The 25,382-nt window shown below is 52.1% G+C and overlaps 9 protein-coding genes across 13 annotated transcripts; 2 read left to right on the forward strand and 7 right to left on the reverse strand.

Moving 5' to 3' along the window:
• Nucleotides 1–631: 631 nt before the first annotated feature.
• Nucleotides 632–1,075, reverse strand: LMH87_000646 (uncharacterized protein; the record flags this gene model as incomplete). Its single annotated transcript, XM_056198587.1, has 1 exon — nt 632–1,075. One exon carries the CDS (start codon nt 1,073–1,075, stop codon nt 632–634), a length of 444 nt encoding a protein of 147 aa, XP_056055523.1.
• A 437-nt stretch (nt 1,076–1,512) lies between these two features.
• LMH87_000647 (uncharacterized protein) lies at nt 1,513–2,418 on the forward strand (the record flags this gene model as incomplete). The annotated part of the gene is made up of 4 exons (XM_056198589.1): nt 1,513–1,521; nt 1,649–1,685; nt 1,756–2,245; nt 2,313–2,418. 4 exons carry the CDS (start codon nt 1,513–1,515, stop codon nt 2,416–2,418), a joined length of 642 nt encoding a protein of 213 aa, XP_056055524.1.
• Nucleotides 2,419–2,612: 194 nt separating this feature from the next.
• LMH87_000648 (uncharacterized protein) lies at nt 2,613–3,698 on the reverse strand (the record flags this gene model as incomplete). The annotated part of the gene is made up of 2 exons (XM_056198590.1): nt 2,613–3,564; nt 3,661–3,698. 2 exons carry the CDS (start codon nt 3,696–3,698, stop codon nt 2,613–2,615), a joined length of 990 nt encoding a protein of 329 aa, XP_056055525.1.
• Nucleotides 3,699–4,326: 628 nt separating this feature from the next.
• On the reverse strand, nt 4,327–5,942 carry LMH87_000649 (uncharacterized protein; the record flags this gene model as incomplete). Its single annotated transcript, XM_056198591.1, has 6 exons — nt 4,327–4,357; nt 4,407–4,512; nt 4,566–4,707; nt 4,757–4,866; nt 4,915–5,186; nt 5,248–5,942. The coding sequence occupies 6 exons, from the start codon at nt 5,940–5,942 to the stop codon at nt 4,327–4,329; spliced, it is 1,356 nt and encodes a 451-aa protein (XP_056055526.1).
• A 1,335-nt stretch (nt 5,943–7,277) lies between these two features.
• LMH87_000650 (uncharacterized protein) lies at nt 7,278–7,767 on the reverse strand (the record flags this gene model as incomplete). The annotated part of the gene is made up of 3 exons (XM_056198592.1): nt 7,278–7,446; nt 7,528–7,650; nt 7,706–7,767. The coding sequence occupies 3 exons, from the start codon at nt 7,765–7,767 to the stop codon at nt 7,278–7,280; spliced, it is 354 nt and encodes a 117-aa protein (XP_056055527.1).
• Nucleotides 7,768–10,832: 3,065 nt separating this feature from the next.
• Nucleotides 10,833–11,326, reverse strand: LMH87_000651 (uncharacterized protein; the record flags this gene model as incomplete). The annotated part of the gene is made up of 3 exons (XM_056198593.1): nt 10,833–10,918; nt 10,973–11,008; nt 11,224–11,326. 3 exons carry the CDS (start codon nt 11,324–11,326, stop codon nt 10,833–10,835), a joined length of 225 nt encoding a protein of 74 aa, XP_056055528.1.
• Nucleotides 11,327–12,151: 825 nt separating this feature from the next.
• On the reverse strand, nt 12,152–20,596 carry LMH87_000652 (uncharacterized protein; the record flags this gene model as incomplete). Of its 5 annotated transcripts, none has more annotated exons than XM_056198597.1 (1): nt 12,152–20,596. In XM_056198597.1, one exon carries the CDS (start codon nt 20,594–20,596, stop codon nt 12,152–12,154), a length of 8,445 nt encoding a protein of 2,814 aa, XP_056055533.1. The 5 variants fall into 5 exon arrangements, with proteins under 5 accessions (XP_056055533.1, XP_056055532.1, XP_056055531.1 ...); XM_056198594.1 differs by having other exon boundaries at nt 12,152–15,403; XM_056198596.1 differs by having other exon boundaries at nt 12,152–14,950.
• A 189-nt stretch (nt 20,597–20,785) lies between these two features.
• Nucleotides 20,786–21,562, reverse strand: LMH87_000653 (uncharacterized protein; the record flags this gene model as incomplete). The annotated part of the gene is made up of 1 exon (XM_056198599.1): nt 20,786–21,562. One exon carries the CDS (start codon nt 21,560–21,562, stop codon nt 20,786–20,788), a length of 777 nt encoding a protein of 258 aa, XP_056055534.1.
• Nucleotides 21,563–23,468: 1,906 nt separating this feature from the next.
• On the forward strand, nt 23,469–24,869 carry LMH87_000654 (uncharacterized protein; the record flags this gene model as incomplete). The annotated part of the gene is made up of 1 exon (XM_056198600.1): nt 23,469–24,869. The coding sequence occupies one exon, from the start codon at nt 23,469–23,471 to the stop codon at nt 24,867–24,869; it is 1,401 nt and encodes a 466-aa protein (XP_056055535.1).
• Nucleotides 24,870–25,382: the final 513 nt, after the last annotated feature.

Raw genomic sequence — 25,382 nt, forward strand, 5'->3', positions numbered from 1 at the left:
CTTGAACGACAAGTCTTCACGCCGCCAGCCCTCGTCAAGGCCGCCTCCCCGTTCATGGAAAATGGGCAGGCTGTGGACTCGCAAAAGGCCTTGGGCTTTGTCCTCGCTGGTGGGATCGCGGCTGACTTGTATCTGGTGGCCAAGGGGGACCAGCTCGAGTACCCCGTCGCAAAGCAGCTCGGCCCATCGCGTCAAGCCATTGGCTCTGGGATAGAGCGAGATGGGTAGGGTGGCGATAGAAGACAGTCTGTTGGGATATTGGCGTAGAAGACCGCGGAGGCCGTGGAGAAATTGCAGGACTTCTTGCGGGTTGCATGCGTAGGATGGGTACAGTGTCGGCGACAGGAGGCTTGGGACAACTACCCTATGGATCGTAGACGGCGGCGTATTGGCCAATTTGGCGGCGACGGACGCAATGAAGTCTCTAAAGAGAGGGGTCGGCCGTGAAAAGGCATTCATTATTGGGGAGCCGAAGAGGTGGCCCTTGATGTCGCTGCTCTCCAACTTCTTCGTGAGATTGAAGGTATGGCAAAACGCGGCGGCCGTGCTCTGCGTGCTTTGCTGTGCGGCTGTAGGTTGTGCTGGCTCTGAAACATGTTAACATGGCAAGTAGTTTTCTTGAGACGAAGAGCTATGAATTACCTCTAAAGGGTGAAACTCTGTTTCCTAGAGTTTCATATCGCCATGCAATTTTCATCTTGCTGTCAGATGGCGACTCGGGCTTGGCAGCCTTTTCCTTGGTATCGCCGCCCAAGCCAGGCAGCTCTCGACGCCACGAGTCGTCGAAACCAAGAACGTGAACATGGTGACCCTGAACCAAGCCCTCGGCAGCATAATAGCGCAGCAGCATGCCGCCGAAATCGGTTGTGCCGGTTTCTTCTATGAGAAGCGAGGTGCCCATCGGCAGACCGGCATGGCCCGCCAGCAGCTGGTCGAGCGACTGTGTGCCGGACGAAGTAGTGAGACGGCCATCGTGCGGCGACGGACGAGTGCCGGTGGGAAGAGACTTCTCTACCTTGGCAACTGCCGGCGTTCGGGGATTGCCCAGGACGACTCCTCGCTTGCGAAAGGACATGGTGGGCAGCGCAAAAAATTGAACAGATGAGGGCTGCGACGCGGCGCCTAGTACGAAAATTGACGGGACCGCGAAGTGGTCTAAGCTGTAATATGTATGCTTGATCCTGGGACGGAGTAGACAGCTATCAAATACGTCGACGAGGGAGTTTCGCGGGTAGTTTGAAGAGCTTTGATTTGACTAGTGCATTCGAGGTCGCGAGCGTGGAATGGCGAGCTGTGTTGGTGCCCACTCAACCTGTCAAGCAGCGGGTATCCAGTACGGCTCGAGTAATGCTGTGCCAGAACAAAAGTAATGACCATTAGTAAAATAAAATAAGAATGATTAATGATGTCTCTTTGAGAAAATACACTTCTTTTGAGTATTCTGAGTAATATGCTAAATATTGGTGTTACAGACTGCACATTTTGTTCAAGACCCTAGTATTTTAACTGGTGATGTCTCTAGTATGTAATCGAGCACCAGTAATTTGCTCGCCCATAGAAAAGATTGAGTCCTAAAACTAGACAGAACTATCTTATTCTTCTCGTAATCACAAAATTCCGAGTCTCTCATTCTTAACCCAATAAAAAGACAGTGCTGTTTGCAGGTCGCAGTCAACAACTTATATGTACGTATCGCAGCGACGGCCCCGCGACCGCCTTGTCCGACCCCTCTGATTAATTTTCTGCCGTCTCCAGCAAGCTTCATCCTCCAACAACTTTTTGCCGACATCTCCCCCAACGATACCCAAAACCCCGAGGCCACGAAGCCAATTGCCGGCGCGCATACTTTTCTTCTTCTCTTTCACCCCCACACCACACGCAAAACGATGTCTGGCGGCGGTGGCGGCGGCGCCGGCGATGCCACCCTCTTCGAGGAGAGCTTCACCATCACCGACTACGACCAGTCCAAGTACGACCGCGTGGCGCGCATCTCGTGCACGTCGGGCGACTCGCAGACGGTCATGGCGCTCGACATCAACCTGGAGCTCTTCCCCTGCGCCGTCGGCGACTCGCTGCACGTGGTCCTCAGCACCACGCTCTCGCCCGACGGCGCGCGCGACGACGACAAGGGCTGGCGCGACGTGGGCAAGGGCGGCGACGCGCCTGCGACGCTCGCAGACCTGTACGACTACGTCTGCTACGGCAAGCTTTACAAGTTTGAGGAGACGTTTGACGGAGCGACCATGTGAGTTTGTGGCAAAAAGGCAGACTTTTTGGTGTGGCGTGGGTGTGCTAACGTTTTTGGATTCCAGCAATGCCTACGTTTCTTTTGGTGGTCTGCTCATGTCGCTGCAGGGACCGGTCAAGAAGCTCACACCTCTACGAGTCGACGCCGTGTATCTTTTGATCAAGAAATAGGCAAATTATAAAACCGCGGCAAGGAACAGACAAAAAATCGAGAAAGAATATTGGCGTTATAATTTGGCATCTTTTGGGGGTTCTGCTTTCAGCATCTAGGTTTCTAGTCTCGTCCTTTTTTAAACGGGGATTTCTTCTTCAATACTATAGAAAAAAGCCTTTTTCAATAGCAACCGCGCCTTGTCATCCTTTCCTCACGCACTGTGCCAGTTGCTCCAATGCGGTCCCGGGAACGGCAGCTCTCTGTGCATCCTCCTCTCAATCCCCGCCAGCTGCGGCTCCTCCTCGGCCGTCAAGATGCCATGGCGGATAAAAAAGTCCAGCATCACCACGCCGCAGTTGGTCTTGTACTCGCCCGCCGCCAGGTCGCGCCGGATCGTGTCCACGTCGCACAGGTAAAACTCGTCAACCTCGCCGTCCTTGGGCTGCGGCACCACGTCCGCCGGCAGCTTCAAGTCATACGCCCACTCCACCTCGGGGTAGACGAAGCCAGCCTCGCCGTTGTTGGGCCCGTCGGTGATGTAAATGTACGTAATGGTGCCCGCGGGCGTGGTCCCCGCGCGCACGACGGCCTCGGGCAGGCTCGCCTCCTCGTCGGCCTCGCGCACCATGCACTCAAATGGGTCCTCGCCCGTCATGAGCCCGCCCGCGACCGTGTTGTCCAGCATGCCGGGGAACGTCGACTTGTTGGCGGCGCGGCGCGGCACCCAGATCCGGACGCCGTGCGGCGCCGATGCGTCCTCGACGTACGCCGTCAGGTGCACGCCGTAGCGCACGGTGCCGAAGAGGCCGACTGCCGCGCGCTCCACGCTGAAGAGCAGCTCGCCCCGGCGGCCGTGGACGGGCCAGGGCTCGTTGCGCCAGCCGCACAGCAGGGGAAAGATGTTCTGCTCGCGGAGGTGCTGCGTCAGGGCGGCGACGGCGGCGGTGCGCGCGGGCTCAGTGGCCAGGTCCTGGAACATGAGCAGCGTGCGCGCGGCGCGGTCCACTCGCAGGTTGCCGGTGAGGGAGGCCGGGAGCTGCGTGAAGACCTCGACCACGCGGTCGAGGACATAGCCGATGGGGTACTCGCCGTCGGCGTCGCGCCAGAGCAGGGTGAAGAGGCCCTGGCCCTCGATGGTGATGGGTCCGTTCCCGTATGGGAAGCTGTAAGTGTCAGCACAGTTACTTGCTATGCATGTAAAGATATCGCTATGATGAAAAGAAAATTGACTAAGAAATCTATGTGCCAGGTCAGCTTACCCATCAGTATCATTCACAAGATCCAGGTTGGACTTCATGATGACAGTCTCCATAAGGCCACTTGGGTAACTCTAAGAGAAAGGCTTCGGGTGCGGCTGGACAGATTAACTTAACAAACTGAAGAAATACTCTGAACTAATGCCTGACGTAAGAAAGACTGTCAAAATTTGGGAAGATTTTGATGAAAGGTCTGGGTAGAGGGCCACGATAATAGCGCCAAGTTGGGGTCGACGGTGTGGAGCTGTGACGCTGGTGCTCCATCAACGTTGAACAAGCCCGTTATCTCGCAGTGCGGTCAGGCATGAGATATTGTCGAAATCGCATTTTTCTAGCGATCCATTGAGGCATAGAAAGTAGAAAAAAGCACTCGGACAAATTATCGCAATGCCACAGTCATCATTATCACGAGACGGCCAATCAACCGAGGTTTGTTGCTCAACTACGTCCAAATGCTGTTCTGTTTCTTTTGCAAATATCGCAAATAACACCAGCACTTTTGCTATCATTCTATAAATCATTAAAATTTTCGTAAATTTTCTACGACGAGTTCTCTCTCGCATGTTCACTTTACATGAAACCGGCGCCCTGTTTTGCAGACTTTGTTCATGGGTTGTGTTGTGACTGTCCAGATTACCGTGGATAGGGTATACTTTTGCTCGTACGACTTCAGTTGAGAATCTTCTCAGTGCATTTGATGCTGCCAACAATTAGTCTGGTATCGATCGTTAGATCACATATCCACTTACCCGTATTTCTCGTCAAGCTCCTTCATGATGGGGCCGTTGAGCTTGCCGTTCATGGGTGCTAGAATGCCGCGCTCGGAGATGGTACCATTGAGGACCTGCTGCACAGCTAGTTGTTTGTTAGTGGCCTGACTTGAAGCGATTGTTGGAGGTGCTACATACCGACGGCGCCGGGAATACCGACAAGCTTGGCCATGGCGGAAGGGCCACCGGAGCCGATGGGAGCACCGTACTCGCAGAGAGTGGAAGAGATGGTGTTCTTGCTGCCGTCCTTGTTCTCGACCTCAAACATGTGTTGGAGGAACTAAAGAATTAGTCTCTGGTCTGATTTACGAACAAGATCATATACTTACGACCATGTCACGCTCGCCTTCCTGGAAGGTCATCTTGTCCTCAAGGGTAGCGCAGAGGGTGTCGAGAGGGTTGCCGCGGGGGGTAATCTTCTTGGTGGAGAAGATGCCGACTGGAACATTGTTAGCAGAGCTCGTCGGCCATTTTGATGATTACATACGCCACTTGAGGTCCTTGATAAGCTGGCTCTTGGCCTCGGCGGTCTTGAAGGTGGTAGCCTTGGCCGAAATAGCAGCGACGAGGTCCTCCTCGCTGCTGGACTTGGCACCAGAAATTTTGGCGAGAGTCTCGTTCCAAGGGAGGGCCTCGTTGAGGAAGTCCTTGGGCTGGTCGTCGAGGAAGCCAATGTCGACAAGGGTCTTGATGAACGGGGGGAAGCCGGCGTAGCGGAGGGTGCCACGGACGCAAGTCTGGGCCTCGGGGATGTGGTAGCTGGAGGATTTATTAGCAGAGACTCGCGAAGAAGACAATTGACACTGTTTGTATTACGTACCGCTCAAGGTAACCGGAACTGTCACGGTTGCCGTAGGCGACAAAGTTGAAGCCGGTGAAGCCAGTGTGGTAAGTCTTGGCAGTGTCCATGAGGTCGAGGCCAGAAACCTCGACAATCTTGCCGTCCTCGACATACTTGGCATTGTTCTTGAGGGCGAGCAAGACACCACGGGAGCTCCAGCTAAACTTGTAGCCGAGCGGGTTGTCCGAGTTCTCGGGGGCGGTCAGGCCGCCGCAGAAGCTCTTGAAGGAGAGGATCTTGCCGCCCTCCTTGTGGACACGCTCAATCAGGTCGACAGCGTAGAGGTGATCGATACCCGGATCGAGACCAATCTCGTTCATGACAGTAATGCCAGCGGCCTTGGCCTCGGCGTCAAGCTCCATCATGGCGGGCGAGACGTACGAGGTGGTGACGACGTGCTTCTTGGCCTTGATGGCGGCCTTGATGACGACGGCGTGGAAGGTGTAGGGGATCAGCGAGACGGTCAGGTCGTGCGCGGCGACGGCAGCCTCAAGGGCGGCCGTGTCGTTGACATCGAGGCTCACAGCCTTGGTGTTGGAGTAGCTGCCCGCGAGCGCCTGAGCTGTTGCCAGCGTGCGGCAGGCGACGGTGACTTGAATGCCAGCCTTGGAGAGGACCTCGACGGCGGGGGTGGCGACGAAGCCGGAGCCGAGAATGAGGACGGACCGAGACATGATGAATTGATTTAAAAGAAAAAAAAACACGATCAATTCAGAAGAGAGGGAATAGTGAATGAAGGAAACAAAAACTCGTCAGTCGACGAAATCTTGGAGGGGCATCTTCACCTGGCCTGGTTGGGCCAACTACGTAGTACGAGGGGCACAGTTCCCCACCAAGGCCTTCCGGGTTCGGCCTTGCGTGAGTGGCTCGGTGGGAAGTGCGAGGGCTGGGAGGTACCGGTCTACCAGCCGGTGTGGGGGTAACTAACTCATTTTGGTGGAGCTGACCGAGCAGGTACCAGTGACGTTACCTGACATATGCAGATGGTCCTGCGGACCCTAACCCTGAGTAACCAGGAGCCGGAACAGCAGTCCTTCAAGTGTCTAGACGCCATGAGTGACGCGTCTTGTATGTGCTCTTGGCCCCCAATATTCCTATGAATATGTAAGAGCTATCGCGGCACTAGTAGCCCCCCTTCATTGATTCTTTCTCTCTTATGTGCTCCAATACGCTACATTACCCTAAGCCTAATACGACCACGGTCGCGCGGCCCAAACAGGAAGGAAAGAGCGAGGATGGATGTACAAATCTAAAGACCATTACGGCGAAATGCTAAGGAGGCAGGAATTTCGGGCTTGGCTAGAGCTATAGGTGTATTGTCCACCAGAAACATGTCGCATAACTTGGGGGCGCAACGGCGAAAAATTATGCAAGCAGTGTACACCCAGCATGGAGGACATGTGCTGCTGTCAAATCGGCGGCCTGACCCAAAACCAGTGAAGACTCAAGACGCGAATGTGGTTTGCTATCCACACTTTTGTGATGAGCTTTTTTTCTCCCAACTTGCAATTGCATGATGTAGAATTAGTGTCTAGTGTACGTTTGTCGAGGTCGCTGGGCTGGCAAGAAGCTGAGGTTACAATAGTTTTGCTGTATCATATACTAGAAATAGCTTTTCTTAAATAAGAAAAATGGCCTTGAGGCGTAGGAGGTATGGAAAAGATTAAAAGCTGTGATCTTCACAAACTACCTGCCACAGCGGAGCTGTGTGAAGACCGGCAGCGTTAGGTAATCTCCGCCACGGAGACCAAAAAGATCCAGCAATGGTAGCCAACGAGGCCAAACATCCCTAACGGCCACTATATATATCGGGTTCGTAACAAGCTGTTTCACGTAGTTTGTTTCCTGGAGCCAATCGAGATTTAACGACAGTGCTATATTTGTTCATTACCGATAACATAGCAGTAATACTACTACTATACAAGAATAAACAAAAGAAGTATCCACGCATCCAACCCACATCATGCCTGTAAACTTTTTCACCGCAGCCGCGTTCCTCCTCTCCAACTTCAAGTCGGAATGCTGCTCAGGGTACACAAAAAAGCCCCGGTGGCAAGGTCGCTGCAGATGCGGCGGCCTAGATAACCAAAAAGGAAAAAAAAAGCCCTCAGCGCGGCGGGATCAAAAGTTAAAGCGTCGTTGCGAACAGGACGCAACGTCAGCTCCAGCGGTTGAATCCTGTATGCAAATGTCAGCAATGCTCAAAATCATGCATAGTATGCCTGGCACCGCAGAATCACAGTGGGAAAGTTTACTCACTTGTAGGTAGGAAATTTAGCAGTCCGAGTTGCCACCGTTGTTGCCGCAGCAGCTGTTGAAGGTGCCGAGATTGCCGCCCGTGCCGGCAAAAGCACAGTCATCGCCGGTCCAGCGACCTCCAGCCTGGTCGCAGCAACCGTGAGAGACACCAAATTGGATGTTGGCTCCCTGGAAGCACTTGCATGCGTCGCCGACGGCAAGCATGGTGGCAATAGCGAGGAGGGTGGAAGTGAACTGCATTGTGACTGGTAAGATGCTTGGGGTGTTTGTAAGGTACTGAAGAAGTAGTATTGATTGATGAATGTGTAATGTTGGTGCTGAATATATTGCCTCTATATACGAGGGAATCGTCTCCTTTATACCTTTTCAGTTACCAAATATAGCTTCAGACATATACTTGCAGGTGTCACAATAGAGATGACCTCTGAGGCCTGCTGATCTTTCCGTGTAGGTATATTGGGCAACACCGGTCTGACATGTAGCCTCGCAGTTGTTTTCCTTACGCGTTTGTATGACGTAGATTCCTGGATGGGTAAACAGGGTATGGAGCTACTTATGTTCCCGAATAGACGAAGCGCAACTCACGACAAGGATATAGAAGTGCCACAGTCTAACCGTACATAGCATCATGTTTCACTGACCTACAACCCTTGCTCAGCTTCTACGTAGCATCGTTCGGGACCTCTCTTCAAGATTCTCATGAGATTCACTTGATGGTTGCTTCACGAGTCGCCTGCACGTTATGGAGGAGTAATCCAGGACCAGAATCCTTCGCTGGAATACACTCCTCTGCTGCAGCATGTGTGCTGGTCAGACGTGGCAAGACAATCACGATTTCATATTTGTCACTACACTGGCGACTATTGATTGAGCTAATGCATGTAGAACCCCCAAGGACGCTCCGGCTTAACGTCATTTACCGCAAATAGACTAGGACAAACACCCAAAGCTCGAATTTTATTGCTATAGTACGTACAGGTACACCGTTGAACGTGGAATCCGTCGTGTCGGAGGTTGGTGGCCAGTTCCCGGGTTACTCGGGCTTACATGTATGCTCATTGATTTTTGAACATACAGGTGCCTTGTCTGGCCACCTCGTGACGACAGCCATTTTTGTGCATTACCCCCCTAATACAAGGGGCTGGATCGGCGATTTAGGAGTGGCTTCCTCAGGTGAGGCTTTTCTCCTATTCGCGGGAACTATGGTTTATAGTAAGCCCGCACTACCTCGTATTGTGCCCAAATTTTTACCTAGTGACACTTCTGATCCGCGCTAATGCCGGGATCGCTACTCCAGCTCTGGGGGAAGCTTCGCGCTAGAGAATAGAAAAGGGCTGTGGAGTGGGGGCGAAGGATCTGGAGCGGTTTAGATATCGATCATCGAGTATTTTTTTTTTAGCGTACGTCTAACAGCCCCTTAGAAAATCAATACTCCGAGGTGCTATTTGCGGCGTCACCAATGGCGTAGACAGGAATCCTCCGATTTAGATTTGCCAGTGGGGTGTAAATAGGCAAGTAAAATGATGAACCCGAGAGAGTTTTCCCGCATCTCGAGCTCTCAAGTGCCGTGCTGAAATGCAGGTCAGGCTGCAGGGCCGCAAACTTTTCAGATCGGTGCGGTGTCGGCCAGTACTACCAGGAAATGCAGCCAGTCAGGGACCGGCTGCTGCTCTAGAAGTGTTTGGAACTTGCAAGAAAATGCTCCCTCCTTTCCGGTAACCGATCTGCACGGCGAGGCAGAATTGGGCAGCAAGCAGACGCCAGGGCCTCCCAGCCTTTCAGAAGCCAAGCCTCAACAAAGCACGAAAACTCCCTTCTTTAGGCACAAAAGTCTTGTCGATAAAAAATCACTTGGTGGCTTTGTGGAGCCTGCTGTAGCCTTGAGATCCGACGGCCCGTGAACCCACGCCGCGCGCGAGCTTCCCGTAAGCCTTCACCGCCGCCACCAAATGCAGCTGGCCTTACATTTGGGCCAAGACTGCCAAGGAAAATGAAAACTCCGGGGGTCTCAGAAACCTTTGTCGCACAGGTTTTCTGCCTGGTCAGCATCAGGGTGAGGCTGTCAGCGAGATTGAACGAACTGCAGAAGCTGGCACACCTGAAAACCTGTGCCGAGCGCGTCTCACTTTGATCTGCAGCAGGCTGAGACAGCCAGCCAACGAGAAGTCGGCTCCGCAGGTCGGAAACTTTTTGGCTACGAAAGCCTCCTTTGACCTACATTCAGGCTGAGGTTGCGGAGAGCAAAGCATATGCTGGGCTGCAGGTAGGTGCAGGTGCTTCTGGCCGAAATTACGGGACTTCGTTGCGCGTGCTGCCGATATATCCGGCATCTCTGGACAAAATCACCGTTCCAGACCAATGGACGCCTTCGCCACGTCGGGCAGCTCGGATAAAGACAGAAAGGCAACGCATGGCACTTTTGCTCTCGTGCGTTCCATGCTCGCATGAAACGTCATTCCGAAATTGAGTCCACTGCTATTACTGTGCCAATAAAACAGGTGCTCGGCAATTTCTCCAGCATTGCCTAGTGACGCGATTGACTGCTTCCAAACGAACAATACCAGTCAAGCCGTCATGGTACCTTTGCTCAATCCGGTGCCAATTTTCGTATCCTGACCGCCTGGACTGGGACTTGTTCTTGGCAGAACCGAAAAGAATTGGTCGAGCAAACTTGAATTAGACAGTTGCATGGGGAGCTACTACCCTGAACCCAGTGTTGAGCCCTCATCTCCCTCTCGTTTTTGTCGAACAAACGTGGCTCGTTATATATAATATCCAGCCCGAGCAGTGGACGTTGGTCGTTGATAACTCGTCTTTTCCTTGTATTTTGGGCGAGGTAGTAATAAGCGACGGACGGGCATCAGCGCCAACAGTTCCTCGCTCTTGAGCGCGATAACTGCTTCAGCCTGGGGAGGCTGCAAGCAGAAATGTTTGAGGATATAACATGGCGAGAAAACGAATAGCGCGAGTCGCACTCTGTGAGTCGCCAAAATGCGCACTATGCAATGCCCCTTTGAAGCTCGATAGTACGGCTCATGCCAGCGCTAGGGCACCAGTAGACGTTGGATCTAGCGCACGATCGGCAGTCGTTGCACGATCAGCATATACCGGACCCGATCTCGTCACCAAGCTGATTGTCTAAAAGAAACGATAATATATTTGTTACATCTCTACCGTAGGTGAGTGCCGCCCTGCTCAATAAGGATGCCGGTTTCAAGATTGTGCTTTCGCGCATGGCTCTGGCGAGTTTTGCTAATAACCACCAGCACTAATACTCCCCCCACATCTCTACAGAAGAACAAGCATCATGAGAGGAGCCTGCGGCTGCGTTCGAAGTAGCTGGCCTCCCGTCGATCATTCAACAGTGCCATGGGGAAGGCGGCGGACACTACTTGTATAGCCATTAGAGTTTTTCCTGAGACAGATCGCTGATTGAGGTACATACCGCGATATATTAGACGACGCTTATTGTCACCCTCATCTATTCTTCTCTGGTGCCACAATCCACATGATTTGGCCAATCACAAAGCTGCAGTTCGATATTGAACTGAAGACCCTTGGGGCAGTCTAATATCGTGGCGTGACGGTTCGTGCACTCGTAAAACTGATTGCAGCGGCTTGCCGGGAGGTAAAGAGAGTGATCGATAGGGTCTATAAGAGGGCATCGATCATCAACACCATCATTAACACCATCACCGCCCAGTAGGTCTTCAAGTATTCCGCCAAGCGGGTCCTCTGCACCATGTGCGAACCTCGCAAGTTGGGAGAGGGTGTAGACAATGACGGCGAACGTTCTCATTTTGAAGCGGTGAGGGACGGGCGGCGGCTTTTGCTTGTATACTTTTGCTTAGGTAGAATGACTTTCGCCGTTTTTCTGGAGGACGTTCAAGTAGCTAGACTTTATATAGGGCAATATGAAGCGGAGCAAGCATTTTAATTACTAAATGTCACCTACATTATCAATGTCAGCAAGTGTTCCACGTGCTTGATTAATGTAAGACATCTTCCTGCTAATTTGGGGTTTTAAAAAAGACGATCTCTCGGAAGCATCCATTCCGAGGCTGAGTCTAAGCACATCTACGCCAAAATCTTTCTTTGCATTTGCTTTTGGCGGGCGGGACGTCCCGTGAAAGCCAACGTCAATGATTCATACAACAATGTAAATGCCTTGAATTTTTTACGGGGGGTTTTCTTTCTCACATGCATGCTACCAACAGTGTAACTGGTGGATAAATTTATTGAGCCACGGCCAAGCCTCTTCCAGTACACCTCTCGAACTATACACGGCTAATGGCGCAGTCTCAATCAATGCCATTCCTGGTCCATACCAAGTGTCCACTAATAAATGTCCTTTTAACCAGCTGGGCGCTGTACGACAATGCATATCACCACCGCCCCTGTCTGGGCACTCGCGACTAGGTCACAGCTAGGGAAAAGGCACGGCCCAATCGAGCAGAATAGGGCCTAGAGACCACATGATAAGAAAAGGCGCAGCTATTTAGCTGGGAGCCCGCGACCTCGCTGGGAGCGTCCAGCGACAATTCCATACACCCTCGCAACCATACTTGAGGCACATATTGTGATACAGAACACTCTCTTTTATTGTAACCTCACAGCACCTCTCTCACAGAGACGAATTCAAGGCCTGGAACGTCTTACAAACCTCCTCCATCAAGTGCGTGGCGGCCTCTTGGCTGAATAGCGCCGAATTCACGACCACGGTAACCTGCAAGTGAATTCCGTCAGGTTCAACCTCTCCTGCTATGGCCACGTCGTACAGCGGTTCCTCCTTGATCAGTTCGGCCTTCTTCGCCAGGATGCCCATCTCGACCCGCTGTTGGTCAACCTCGCTCGCCGGGTGGTACTCGAAATTCTGATATGTCACACAGACGCCATAGTTATTTGAGGCTTCCGGCCAGTCTGTGCAGCTGCGCTTGATCTCATCGAAGCCGATAGTCTCAAACGGCAAGCTCAGGAGGTATTGCTCTTGCAAGTCGCGGAGCATTTGCTGATGATTGCCCTCCGTGTCCACCACAGCGCGCACCGGCACCGCATTTGTGCATGGACCGATCATGTTCTGCCAGCTCACTGGCAAACCTTGCCGACCTGATACGATGCGACCGAAAACGACGTCATTCGCCCCAGTCTCGTTCGACAGTACGATGGCACAAGCAGCGTTGAACACTGTCGCCTGCGTAATGCTGCCGCGGACGGCTTGAGAGGGACCACTGATGACCTTGCCGGCATGCAAGACTCTTGGAGCTCCAACTTCCGGCTCACGACTTCTACTTCTGGTATCGCTCAGGTTTGTAATTGGTGCGTTCTGTATGACATCCCGCCAAAAGTCACAACCAGGCTTTCGAGTATGGTCCAAATACTGCATGTACCGCGAAAATTGGTTCGCTGGCGGGAGCGATCTACCCTTGAAGAGAATGTGGAGATCTCTCACAATGTGCTCCCAGCTCAAGCCATCATACAAGGCGTGGGAGAGCCACAAAAGTACTCGCACTGACGATGTCTGCTTCAGAATCGTAACTCGTATCATTTGCTGTCCAAGACGGACCGGTTCTTTGGAGACCTTGTCCACCAAGTCGCTGCTCGTCTTGTGGACATTGGCGTCCGTTTTAATAACGTCAATGCCAAGATCGAGATGCGTCAAGATGACTTGATAGAGATTGCTCGCGATCTCCATGAATATTGTCCTAAATATGTCGTACTTCTCAACCAGAGATGAGCATGCTCTGGCCAAGGTATGAGGATCCGAGTCAGGCGGAAAATCGATGTAGAACGGCACAAGAAGCTTCGGCTGTCCGGAAACATCGCGGAGGAAACATTGCTGCAGATGTGTCGCTGGGTAAACATCCTGAATCATATCGTGTGGGAAGTTGAATTGTGGGTAAATTTCGTCTTGAATGAAAATTTGCGCATCCTCGGCGGGAACAAGCTGGAATGCAGCGTATTCAGGCAGCTTGATGTCGCTACCACCGCCGGGACTTTCCAGCTGAGCAACCTCTAGTTGGGCCGAAAGTTGGAAAAGAACTGGATGATCAAAAATGTCTTTGACCGAGATCGTGGTATCCAATCGATGGCCAATGCGCGCGGCTAGCCTCGTAGCCATGAGTGAATGCCCGCCGAGGTCGAAGAAATTGTCAGTAATTCCAACCTCCATACCAAGAACGTTCGCAAACTCCTCGCACAACATGCTTTGCATTTCAGTGGTCGGAGCCACGCCTGCGGACCCTTGCTTGTCCTGGCCACCAGCTGATATTGTCGGGAGGGCATTCTTCGAGGCCAATTGTTGGCGGATGACGTCTGCAAGCTCAGAAAAGACTGGATAGTCAAACACGTCTTTCACCGTCAGTCGCGCGCCGAGTCTATGACTGATTCGTGCGACGAGCCTAGTCGCCAAAAGTGAGTGTCCGCCAAGTTGAAAGAAGTCATCCGTAATGTTGATATCCATCTCAAACGTTTTCGTCAGCTCTTCGCACAGCCTGATCTCCACGTCACTCAGGGGAAACGCTGGCGCTGTTGGCGGTGCTGATTTCTGGGTGTTTTTAATTGCTCTGGCCTGGCGAGACAATTCTTTTCGGTCGACCTTGCCACTGGTATTGAGTGGCATTTGGTCCAGCGCGACAATGTGGGAGGGAATCATGTACGATGGGATCCGGTCTTGGAGCCATTCACGAACCTGTACTGCAACACGTCGCTTCTGAAGTCGCTGAAGCGGCTGATTGGTGAGGGTGGCAGACACTCGAATGGCATTGTCCGTGGGGAAGGCAAATAAGGTTCGAGCAGCAGGTTCAGAAATTGGGTAGCGATGAAAAACAGCATCGAGCGCACCGCTTTGAGACCACTGCCTTGCTGCACTGACCTCTACACGGAACCCAGTCTCCTCAGCAAGCAGCACTAGATCAGGCACGGAAAGCGATGGCCGACCTTTGGCATCGGACCGTACAGCTGAGATCCAGGCTGCACCATCCAGTGTCCCATGTAGCGCATCCTCGCTGCTGTCATCGAGAGATTCAACAATCTGTCTCTCAAAAATGGTCTTTCCGTAAGGAATATTGCTGATCGCCACGGCCATGGTATTCTCGGCCAGCCGCAGATACTCTCGAAGGGCATCTTTGTGCATGTGAGAGGCTTGAAAGTCCACCCAGTCGTCCATCTCAATCGAATACACAGGGCGCCCAGACTCGTCTGAACTGCGCAGGTGTACAACAGCTGCATAACGGTACGCGCTCAACTCGTTTGTTGCCTGCATATTCTTTGGAATAACTTCGACGTGTCTGACCAAGTCGGGAAACTGGTTCGCTAGAGTGGTGAAGAACGCTGGTTCAACGAGGAACTCTTCCTCCCGTTCCTCCATCTCTGCCATCTTTTTGCGGACGTCCTCTTTGGTCGCGTTGTTCCCGAGCGAATGCATCGCTCGAGCGGCAAGGAAGTGCCTGTTTGTCGCTTGCGATCGTACATCGCCAAAGAATACACGCTTGGCGCTGCCCAAGTGCACGAGGGTGTCCACAACTTGCGCCAGGTATTCTGTTGCGGGGAAATACTGAAGAACGGAGTTGAATAAGACAAGATCCGGATGCAGGTCATTCAGTTGGTCAGTATCTGTCGCGGTTCCGACAAAAACCTCCGCCTTTCCTGCTAGGGTTGGGGTTGACTTGATGGCGTTGTTGGCAAAAGCGGCTGCTGACTTGGATGGCTCAAGGCCCACGTAGCTTTGTAGTCCAGAGCTGAGATTGAACAAGACCATGCCGGACCCAGTTCCGATTTCGAGTACATGATCTAGCGCTTGGCCATCGACGAGCGTATGTATAGTGTCGTCCAACCACTCCTGCATCTCTGCCTTGTCAATCTCGCTGCCGTCGTACATTGAAGTCCATCCCTTGAAATCTTTGCCAATTTCTGATGAGCTGACAGTTTCAAGTTCCGTATACGTGGTGGTCTCAAAAAATGCTTGCCATCCTTCAACTTGGTTGCCCGCTCCCTCGTGATGGGCGGTTTCGTCATGATCTGCGACAACGAACCCGACTGTTTCTGGCTCCTGCTTCTCTTCAACGCGAAGAACAACGGCGGCATTGCGAACAGAAGGATGACTGAGAATTGCAGCCTCCACTTCCCCAGCCTCGATACGGTTGCCTCGAATCTTGAATTGGAAATCCATGCGCCCAAAAAACTCTAGAAGGCATTCCCCTACCCTGTAGCGCACCCGATCCCCCGTCCGGTATGCTCTCGCGGCCTTTCCGTCAACGGTGAGCTGAATGAATCGATTTTCATCTAATGCTCGGTCGGTATAGCCGCGAGCAAGCCCGACACCGGTCATGACAAGCTCTCCCATGATACCAGGGCCGACAAGCCGCTGGTTGCGATCGACGACGTACGCTCCCGAGTTGTTGACGGCTCGCCCCAAAGGAACACCGTTCACGAATGGATCGTCTTTGCCAACCTTGTATATAGTACTGAAAACTCCATTCTCGGTTGGACCATATCCGTTATGGCAGGAGCCCCGAATAAGAGATACTGCGTCAATGGCGTCCTGGGGATCGAATCTGTCGCCACCAGAGATGAGTACGTCGAGTCCTTTGAGGGCATCTCGTGCCTCAGCCAGATATAGCTTGAGCAATGCTGGCGCCATGATGGCGACGTTGACCTTCTCCTTCTCAAACACTGCCTCAAGTGATTTGGGACTTAAAGTGTCCATATAGTCAACACAAACCAGTGTTCCGCCGTTCAGAAGCATTGTGTAGATCTCATAAGCAGCTCCATCAAAAGCGGTGTTGAACATATGAGCCATAATGTCGCCGCACGCTGGTCGGAACTCTGGGATGATATCACTCCTTGCCAGTCGTACAATAGCACGATGTTCAATCATAACTCCCTTCGGACGGCCGGTTGACCCAGATGTGTACAAAACATACGCAAGGCTAGTTGGTGATGGATTCGGCATAGGTATATGCTCATCTGCATTCAGGCTGCTTATGCAAGAAACCTCCAAAGCTTCAGAAATACGCACGAGTTCCAAATTAGGGAGCTGGAAATCAGGCGCAAATACATCGGAGCCAAGCAAGGCAATAATGCGACCGGGCAGAGTTGACAGCACATCCATCATGCGAGCGACAGGAGACCTAACATCGAGTGGTAGATACGCCAGATTCGCTTTCAAGATACCGACAAAAGCCATGATTGTTTCGCATGAACGTGGTGCCAACACCACGACCAGTGCCTCGGCCGGAAGATCCTGCCGGCGAAGCCACGTCTCGAGCAGGTCGGACTGACGGTCAAGCTCAGCATATGTTAGGCGTGAAGACGAGTCAACCGCTGCGACAGTATCTGGGTAGGCAGCGACTTGGGTGCGGAAGACGTCAACCACGCTCGAATCCCGTGGGTATTCGACCTCATTGATCTTGAGCAGTCCCATGCTGCGGAGCTCCGCCAAGCCGTCCGCGAGTGGAACGACCGAGATCAGAGTTTGAGGATGATCAAGGCCATAACGCAGGATCTGCAAAAAGACGCTGACAACATTTTGAATTGTTTCCAGTTTGAATAGCTCTGTAGCGAAGTTGATGTAGCCGGTCAATCCGTCAGGCGCCGGGAAGAAGTGGAACTCTGCGTCAAACCGGCTGTAGGCCTCATTTTGGACCGGCTCTGATTCAAGACCCTCGAGTTCAAACTTTCCAAGATCCTTGTGCGAGTGAATAGCAAAAATGAGTTGCACCAGCGGATTCTGAGACAGATCTCGGGACCCAGGTAGCATGGCAGATACGACACGTTCGAACGGCACATCTTCATGTTCAAACGCCGCTGTCGTTGTTGAACGGACTTGACGTACCAAGCCTTCAAAGGTCTCCTCATCATCGACAGCTATTCGCATACACTGAGTGTTAACAAAAAAGCCAATTAGGTTCTCCAACTCATGCCGGTTGCGGTTGGCGATGGGTGTACCGATAACAGCATCGTCAACTCCAGTGAGACGGTAGTGTGTCGCACGGAAGGTAGCCAAGAGTACAACGAAAGAAGTCGTGTTGAATGCATTGCAGAATTCCTGCAACTTCTGGTACAGCTCACCAGTGACAGCAACTGGCACGGTGGTTGCTTTGCCAGAGAGCAGTGTCGGTCGATGGAAGTCGGTCGGCAATTTCGCCGGTGAGCAGTCTGCGAGCTGTTTCTGCCAGTACTGGAGTTGTCTCATATGTTCAGCAACCTGAGCGTCTTGCTTTTGCCATACAGAAAAGTCTCTGTATTGTATTGGGAGCGGGCTCAAGGTCGAGAGAAGGTCTGCACGTTGAAGAGCGGCGACGTAGAGTTGACCTAGCTCCCGTCGGAGTACGTCGATTGACCAACCATCGGAAATAATATGATGCATGACAATTGAAAAAACATGATCACCATCGCCCAAGCGTATCAGTGATGCTCTCCACCCAGCAGCAGATTGCAGATCAAACGGAGCTGTTTGCTCTTGTTTCAGAAGTTGAAGGTAGTCGGCACTGTCAGTCGAAGCATTGAGAATTCTCAACTGGTTCAGAAGCGTTTCGTGAACTATTTGCACCCCAACGCCATCTTGGTTCTCAAAAGTTGTCCGTAGGGTTTCATGCCGTCGCTCCAGTGCAAGAAGAGCGCGGTTGAGCGCGTCAATGTCTAGTGGCCCTCGCATGCGGACGGCGTACGGAATTGTGTACCAATTGGCACCAATTTCCAGTTGCTCCAGGAACCATAGTCGACCTTGCGAATATGATTGCTCCACAGGTCCATCCAAGGCCGACGCCGGGATGCGAGTGATAGGCATCGAGTTGCCACTAATCGATGCCTGGAGGCCAGCAAGGGTAGGGTTTTGGAAGATATCAGAAACCTTTAGCTCTATCCCGTGTGATCTAGCCATGTTGACCATTTTAATCGCAGTAATCGAATCTCCACCAAGCGCAAAAAAACTGGCTCTGATGTCCGTAGAGCCCGACGCAAGATCGAAAATTTGCATCCACACCTCCTCCAGTTTCGGCAATTCGTCAAATGCATCGAGCATTTGGTTTGGCTGAGGAGACTTGCCCCGAGCCCGCAGTGCTAATAAATTGCCGCCGATAGATCTAAGGCTTCTCCTGTTGATCTTGCCCGTAGCAGTGCGCGGGAGAACGTCCATGCAGATGTAAAATGACGGAATCGAGTGTGCAGGAAGAACCTGTCGCATTTTCGCGTTGATGTCTTGCGTGGCAGTCTCGCCAAGGATGTAAGCGTCTTCCGTACATGCGACATTGACGCTTTCTTGCGGCGTTTGAAAACCAATCAGGAATCCAGTGATAATGACGCTGCTGGGTAAATCCGACCGCTTGACAGCTTCGGCAACAACGGTCACCTCGCTGGAGAACTGCTGTCGCAGACGGGCTTCTACTGCGCCTAGTTCCACCCGTTGACCACGAACCTTGACTTGTGAGTCCATGCGACCGAGGCAAACAATTGTACCATCGGAAGCATAACGAGCCAGATCGCCAGTCCGGTAAAACTTCACCCCCTCTGGTAGCTTATTCGAGGCGTACCAAGCCGGAACTCTTTCAAGAAATGGTGTCTTTTCGGTCAATGGGGCAATAAGATAGCCGCGTGCAATACCAGGACTCTCTATTAGTAGTTCTCCGATAGCACCGACCGGTACAAGAAGATTGGGGTCATCGGGATTAACGATCCAGGAATGGGCGCCGACGGCCCGACCGAGGTTGTTGGGATCGGAAGATGAGTCACCAATTTTGCCCACGAAACATATAGAAGAACTTTCACTCTGGCCGTAACCATCCAAAAGTTGCAGCTTAGAGACCCAGACATCGTTGACCGATGCGGACATCTGTTCTCCGACGAGGACAAGGGTTTTCAGACTTGGAACATCCTCCGGTTTCATTGTCGTCATATACGACGGTGTCGCCATAGCCCAGTTGACCTGATTTTGTGAGATGAACTCAGGCATATTGTGCATTCGATCGTGGTCTGACGCAATGCAAACACAACCGCCGTGAATCAGGGTAGTCAGGACCTCGAGCAAAAACGCACCAAAGCCATGAGTTGCAAATTGAAGAGCGCGCGTGCCGCCATGGATGCCAAGTGCGGGACCAAACTTGACAACACAAGAATAGAATGCTTTATGCTCAATCATGATGCCCTTAGGGTCTCCAGTACTACCAGATGTGAAAATGACATAGGCCAAATCATCTGGCTTTGACGCAACATGGAGCTGGCTGTCTTCGCGGCTAGCAGTCAAAGACTGGAGCAGGTCATCATCAACCACAATGCAGCAGCTAACTGCGGCTTGTATCTTGCTCTGAAGAGATGCGGAAGTGAGCGTAATCGTGGCAGATGTCTGCTCGATTATTTGGGCCATCCTTGCTGGTGGATCGTTTGGGTCAATGAGCGTGAATGCATGGCCAGCTTTGAGCACGGCCAAAATTGAGGCGATGACCCATTTCGACTTCTCAAAGTAGACCGGTACAATCAACTGCGTTTGGTCTAAGTAAAGCGATCTGATATGCGAAGCCAATCGAGAGGACACAGTGTTCAGCTCAGAATAAGTCCAATGTCCATCCCAAGCCAGGACTGCCGGCTTACTTGGGGAGTCATCAGCCCTCATAAGCATCTCGGTGTGGACTAAGCGATTGTATGTCTGCAATGGATCTGAATTCCAGCTTTCAATCTCCGCACGATCCTCTGGACCCAGGAGATCCAGCTGTCCCACGCACAGCGCATCGTCCGCCAAGCTCTGCAGCTCATTGATCAGAAAACCCAGCTGTCGCAGAAGACGAGCGATTTGAAGAGGTTCAATGATTCCCTGGTCATATCTTGCGAGCAGCGAGATCCCCTCATCGGTCATCTGGCAAGACAAGAGAAGGGCGCGATCGGCGCATGGCATGAACTTTTCCGGTTCTTCCAGAGTCTGGTGAATTTCATCCGCAGTAGCAGTGCAGCCGTCGGTGACCATCAAGACTGTCTGGAAATTGCAAGCGGCAGTGGCATCATCTCCAATGCGACTAATGTCGCAGAGCCCAGCGTGTGCAAAATGACGCATGTCATGGTCATAGGCCTTGATGGCTTCCATGACATCCAGGATGGACTGATCCGGAGCACAGAACACGCGGAAAGGAACAACGGTGCTTGTAGGTCCATCAAGTAGAAGAGGCTGCTCCCCATGTAACTGCTCGGTCAATACTCCAAACAAAGCCTCGGAAGATTGAGTATAGCGGGAGAGAAGAATTGCCAGCGCGGTTTGGCATATAGTAGTGTTGGACTATTTGTGTTGGACAGAGGGTGGGTATGGAATGTGGTGTTTCGCCTCCTTGTCGATGGCAGGAGCAGTCAAGTGGGACGACAAATGAGGGAACACGGAAGCATCCAGACCGCCCAGCTTTTCTCGCCAAAACAGCGTAGCTCGCAACATGCCCACGGCTGCGTCCGACACTGGCGTGCCGGGATATCCCTCATCCTCGGAGTCAACCAGCTCAGGTGTTGGGGGAAGAGAGACTACCCGACCATGTTCGTCCTTGTACGCTGCGAGGACCTGCTTGAGGATACGGCCCCGGAACGCAGTGTCCACGAAAGCATGGCTGAATGTCCAGATGAGAACTCGCTTGGTATTCGGCTCTCCAAGAAGAACGAATCGGTTGCAGCGCGGGCCAGCAACAGCAGCGGAGGCTTCGTCTCTCATTATTGTGGACTTGAGGCTTGCAGATGTCCAGGACATTCGTGCGAAAACAAAGCTTTCTCTCAGAACGAGCTGAAAAGAGTCACCGGCTTTCGAAGTAAATATACAGGCTCGCAGAGCCGGAGTACATTGCACGCTATCTTTCCACGCGGCAGCCAGTCTATCGGCATCGACGTCTTCGGAGACCTCGTACACGGCATTGCCTATGGCGTGTCGGCCTTCGTTGGAAGCACAATTGACCACGTCGCGCTGGAATGGCGTACACGGTGAAATAGCTTCGATCACATTTCGGTCCAAGCCGAAATGACGAGTAATTTCCTGGCAAAGATCTTTTGACAGATCAAGCGTGCCACTTGCCGTCATGTGCGGCATGGTTGGGCACAGTTGCCCGGTGTTAGCGTTGTTGGGTGACTCCATGGGAATGCCTGGAACAGACGTTTATGAACAACGGGCCGTATAAAATAATAGTATTTCTGACGATAATTTACTATCAACTGATTTGTATCAAATCTTTGGTAAAGGACTTTTTTCTTCCTCTTGACATTGGGCTTTCGCTTCTACATATACAAGACTCGCATCGAGCGGCAGGCAATATCCTTCTGCCACTGCCAAGCAGCTTGCATGCTAGCTAGACCATCAAATCGTCTGGGATTGTCTTGTAAAGTCTCAGCGTTCTAGATCCCTGCAGTGTACATCTTCTTTCCCAGTGGATAGGAGAAGGATATTCGCGGCCGGTTGGATGCATATGATACCAAGCACAACAGCAAAACGCTGTAAGACTCCAAGATGCGAAGGCTATATGACACCGAATGTTATTGAAATGTCTCATTATTGATAAAAAATCGTCTACTATGCATTTTATTTGCAGCTCAGCCAGCCACATAGCAAAATTTGGTGAACGGAGATTGTACTCGTGCAAAACGGGCGACTTGTCTTATGAGGCGGGAATACCAGCCTGTCATATTCCGCCAACAGTTCATATGCCGTATGGAAAGCCAAGCTCTGTGTGTAAGCCAAGTCTGCCCCGTGGTCTTATTCATATGAAATTTCGAAATATTTCCTACTCCCGGTGAGAGACCTGCATGATTGCGCTGTATCGCGCTCAGTGTGTGGCGCAGACACATGTCAACCCAAGCCGCCGGGCCCGCCGCAGCTGAATTTCGCCGTACACCAAGATATAATGGCAGGGGTGACGCATTTGGGGTGTGTAGCACGAGAGCCGGCTTTCAGCTGCCTTCACGGCCCGTGGCGTTCATGGTCTTCGATGCAGCCAGTGAATTCGGCACTTCTTAGCAGGAGGAAGTGGTTCCGAAGGTATACTTGCTTTTGGCTGGGTCCGCTATCTCGGATGTAGCCGCATGTCTCGGCTAAGGCGACGCAGGAAGTGTACGGAGTACTCTGTATAACACAAATGTGGGTGGAGTGTGGCACAAGCCGCATATGCAGCTGAAAGCAGGGATAGATGGGATGATTTTTCGTGATCCGTAGCCGATTGCTTGAACAGATGGCTTATGGAACTTACTGAAAATTCCGAATCCCCTCATAGTCTACCCAGGCCCCTTCAAAGGAGCCATCTTTGAGACTTATGATCTGCCGCTCTAGGTCCAGTTTAGCCAGAGCTGCTGAGCTTTCCTTGATCACAGCCGATTCTGAACACGTCGATCAGTACTTTCCATGTGACAATGACATGTAATTTATGTCTTGGGATGTGCCAAACAGCGCAGCACCTCGTTATCACTTCATCTGGGGTGTTTGTGATAGGTGACTCCATTCAGAAGCGGCCCTCGCGCTGCTTGCAAAGCCCAGAGTGTGTTGATTCGACAGCGCGTAATTTATGGCCTGAATATCTCTAAACGTGCCCAGGATTGTTGTCTCAAATGCATAAATGTCTCAGTAACAGCAGGAAGTCGTGAAACATGCCAGATTCACACTGCATTATGAAGCTTTCAGCTCGTGCATGTAAGTAAATGCATGCAGAGCAACGGAGCCAGCAACATGCGGTCGTCTTGGCGCCCAGCCGTCAAAATACGATATTGGCTTGAACAGATTGCTGAGCCGCACTGTAAGCTATTCCAGTCATGTTCTGACGTTGCTTTACCACGTTTCGACGCTGTCTTGATGCAAAGCACCTCCTTCTCCCGCCCAGCTCCACTACCACGATGCCAGTTTTCCAGGTTTGGCTCTACAAATTAGCTTGAAGTAAAGCTTGCTGAGTTTTCGCAGCAATCTAGCAGTCGCATCTGCTCAGTTCGCCGGCTTTTACGACGCGATGGTCTCTCCGCCGCATCCCAACTGGCTAGTCACGCTTCTAGCTGATACAAAACCACCGCCGAAACTATTTGCTTGGTGTCCCGAGAACATTAGTCCGCTATCGGGGGGGGGTTTTGTGAAAGCTTCTGGTAGTGAGTACGGAAACCATGCTGCTGCCGACCCGAACGACTCGACACCGGACTCTGACGACCGCATTTTCATTGTCGGCCCTGGCAACATTGGCAGACTCTATGCTAGCTACATGTCCAGACATACCGACGCCCTGCCCATCACTCTGGTTGTCCATCGGAAAGAACTTTTATCACAATGGCTCACGTGTGATGGGGTAGTGCTTGCCGACCGAGATGGCGGCAGGATGCTCAAAAGCAAGCGGTTCAACATCGAATGGTGGACAGAAGCCAAACCTCAATACGGCCCTGTGAGAGAGGTGGCAAACGGAGGCACTTTGGGCAAAGTGTTCATATCGACGAAGGCTGATGCTGGATTGGCCGAAGTAGATCGATTCCGCCGATACTTGGGGCGATTGAGCTCTGTTGTCTTTGCACAGAACGGCGTGAGCAAGCTGTGGCCTCCGTACGGCCCCCTGTATCTTGCCCATCGGTATGATTTCAATGATACGCCGACCTTCTCAGCCTGTGTGGTGAACCATGGCGTGTCATCAGCAGGGCCCTTCTTGAGCATTCACGCCGCTCCCGCCGACGCGTCCATTGGGCCGATCCTGTATAGTTCAGGGCCACCGCTACCTTATGAGGGACACACAAAAAAGAAAAAGGCGAAGTGGAAATGGGGCAGCTCTTTCTCCCACTACATCAGCACTACACCTCATCTTGACACGAAATTGGTCTGCGCTGGCGAATTGTGGTTAATCCAGCTGGAGAAGCTTGTCACAAATGCCACAATAAATCCGCTCACAGCTTTGCTACGATGCAAAACGGGAGAATTGTTCACAAGCTACGCCTCGGAGGATTCCCTTGCGCGTGTACTCGACAAGCTCCTGTGGCAAGCGAGCGCTGTAATCCAAGCGCTAATCAACCACCACGCCAGCCTCGACATCGTCACTTCCTATGCGGAGACGGTGCAGCGACTCATACCAGGCGCCGACGACTACTACAAGAATTTTGCAAATATCCGCCGAAAGCTGACCGTCAGGTTTTCGCAGCCTGTTCTAAAGGCGAAGATGTATGCATTCGGTCGCAAAATCAGTGAGCACCGAAGCTCGATGCTTCAGGACGTGGAGGCGGGGAGAAGAACAGAAATACAAGACTTGAACGGTTGGATCGTCGACATGGCCGATTTCTTGGGCACGGGTCTAGATGTGAGCGTCCATTGCGGTTTGATAGAGCTGATTGAAAGTGGTCGAGTCTTAGACAAGAGGGAGTTGGCAAGAGAGTTACTGTAATTGTGTGAGGATGGCGTGACATCTCTGTCGCATTCCTCCTCACGCTCATCACCTTTTTTTAGCAGTCGTCTAATGTTTCACATATCGCAGAATGCCGTACTTAATCTACCTAATACTTCCACTATATAGCACTGTAATTGAGTGCTGCAAGACTGAACCCTGAAGAATACCTAGAGCTGAAGACCCAGCCACGGCACCGACTAGCGCGACGGCTATCTATGGGCCACGCCTGGATATCGCCCGCTGGCTAGGCTAATTGGGTGTTTAATTACCGGGCTATTTTCGTATTCTGTGCCTTTGGACGAGTCAAAAAGGTGGGCGGTGCATAAGGCGGCTACTGGGTAGGCTGGCAGCGACGGCCGTGAGGTCGCGAGGGTCGCAAAAGGTTTCTGAAGCAGAGCGCTAAGCGGTGAGCAATGACAAAGAAAAAGAGAGAATGTTCACCCCTTACCGGCGTCTTACCATGCCACTGTTTGCCGCTAAGATGCTGATCCTTGTTGAAGCCACGGTGGT

Source organism: Akanthomyces muscarius, chromosome 6, assembly GCF_028009165.1.
Source record: "Akanthomyces muscarius strain Ve6 chromosome 6, whole genome shotgun sequence".
In the NCBI taxonomy this organism is placed as follows: domain Eukaryota; kingdom Fungi; phylum Ascomycota; class Sordariomycetes; order Hypocreales; family Cordycipitaceae; genus Akanthomyces; species Akanthomyces muscarius.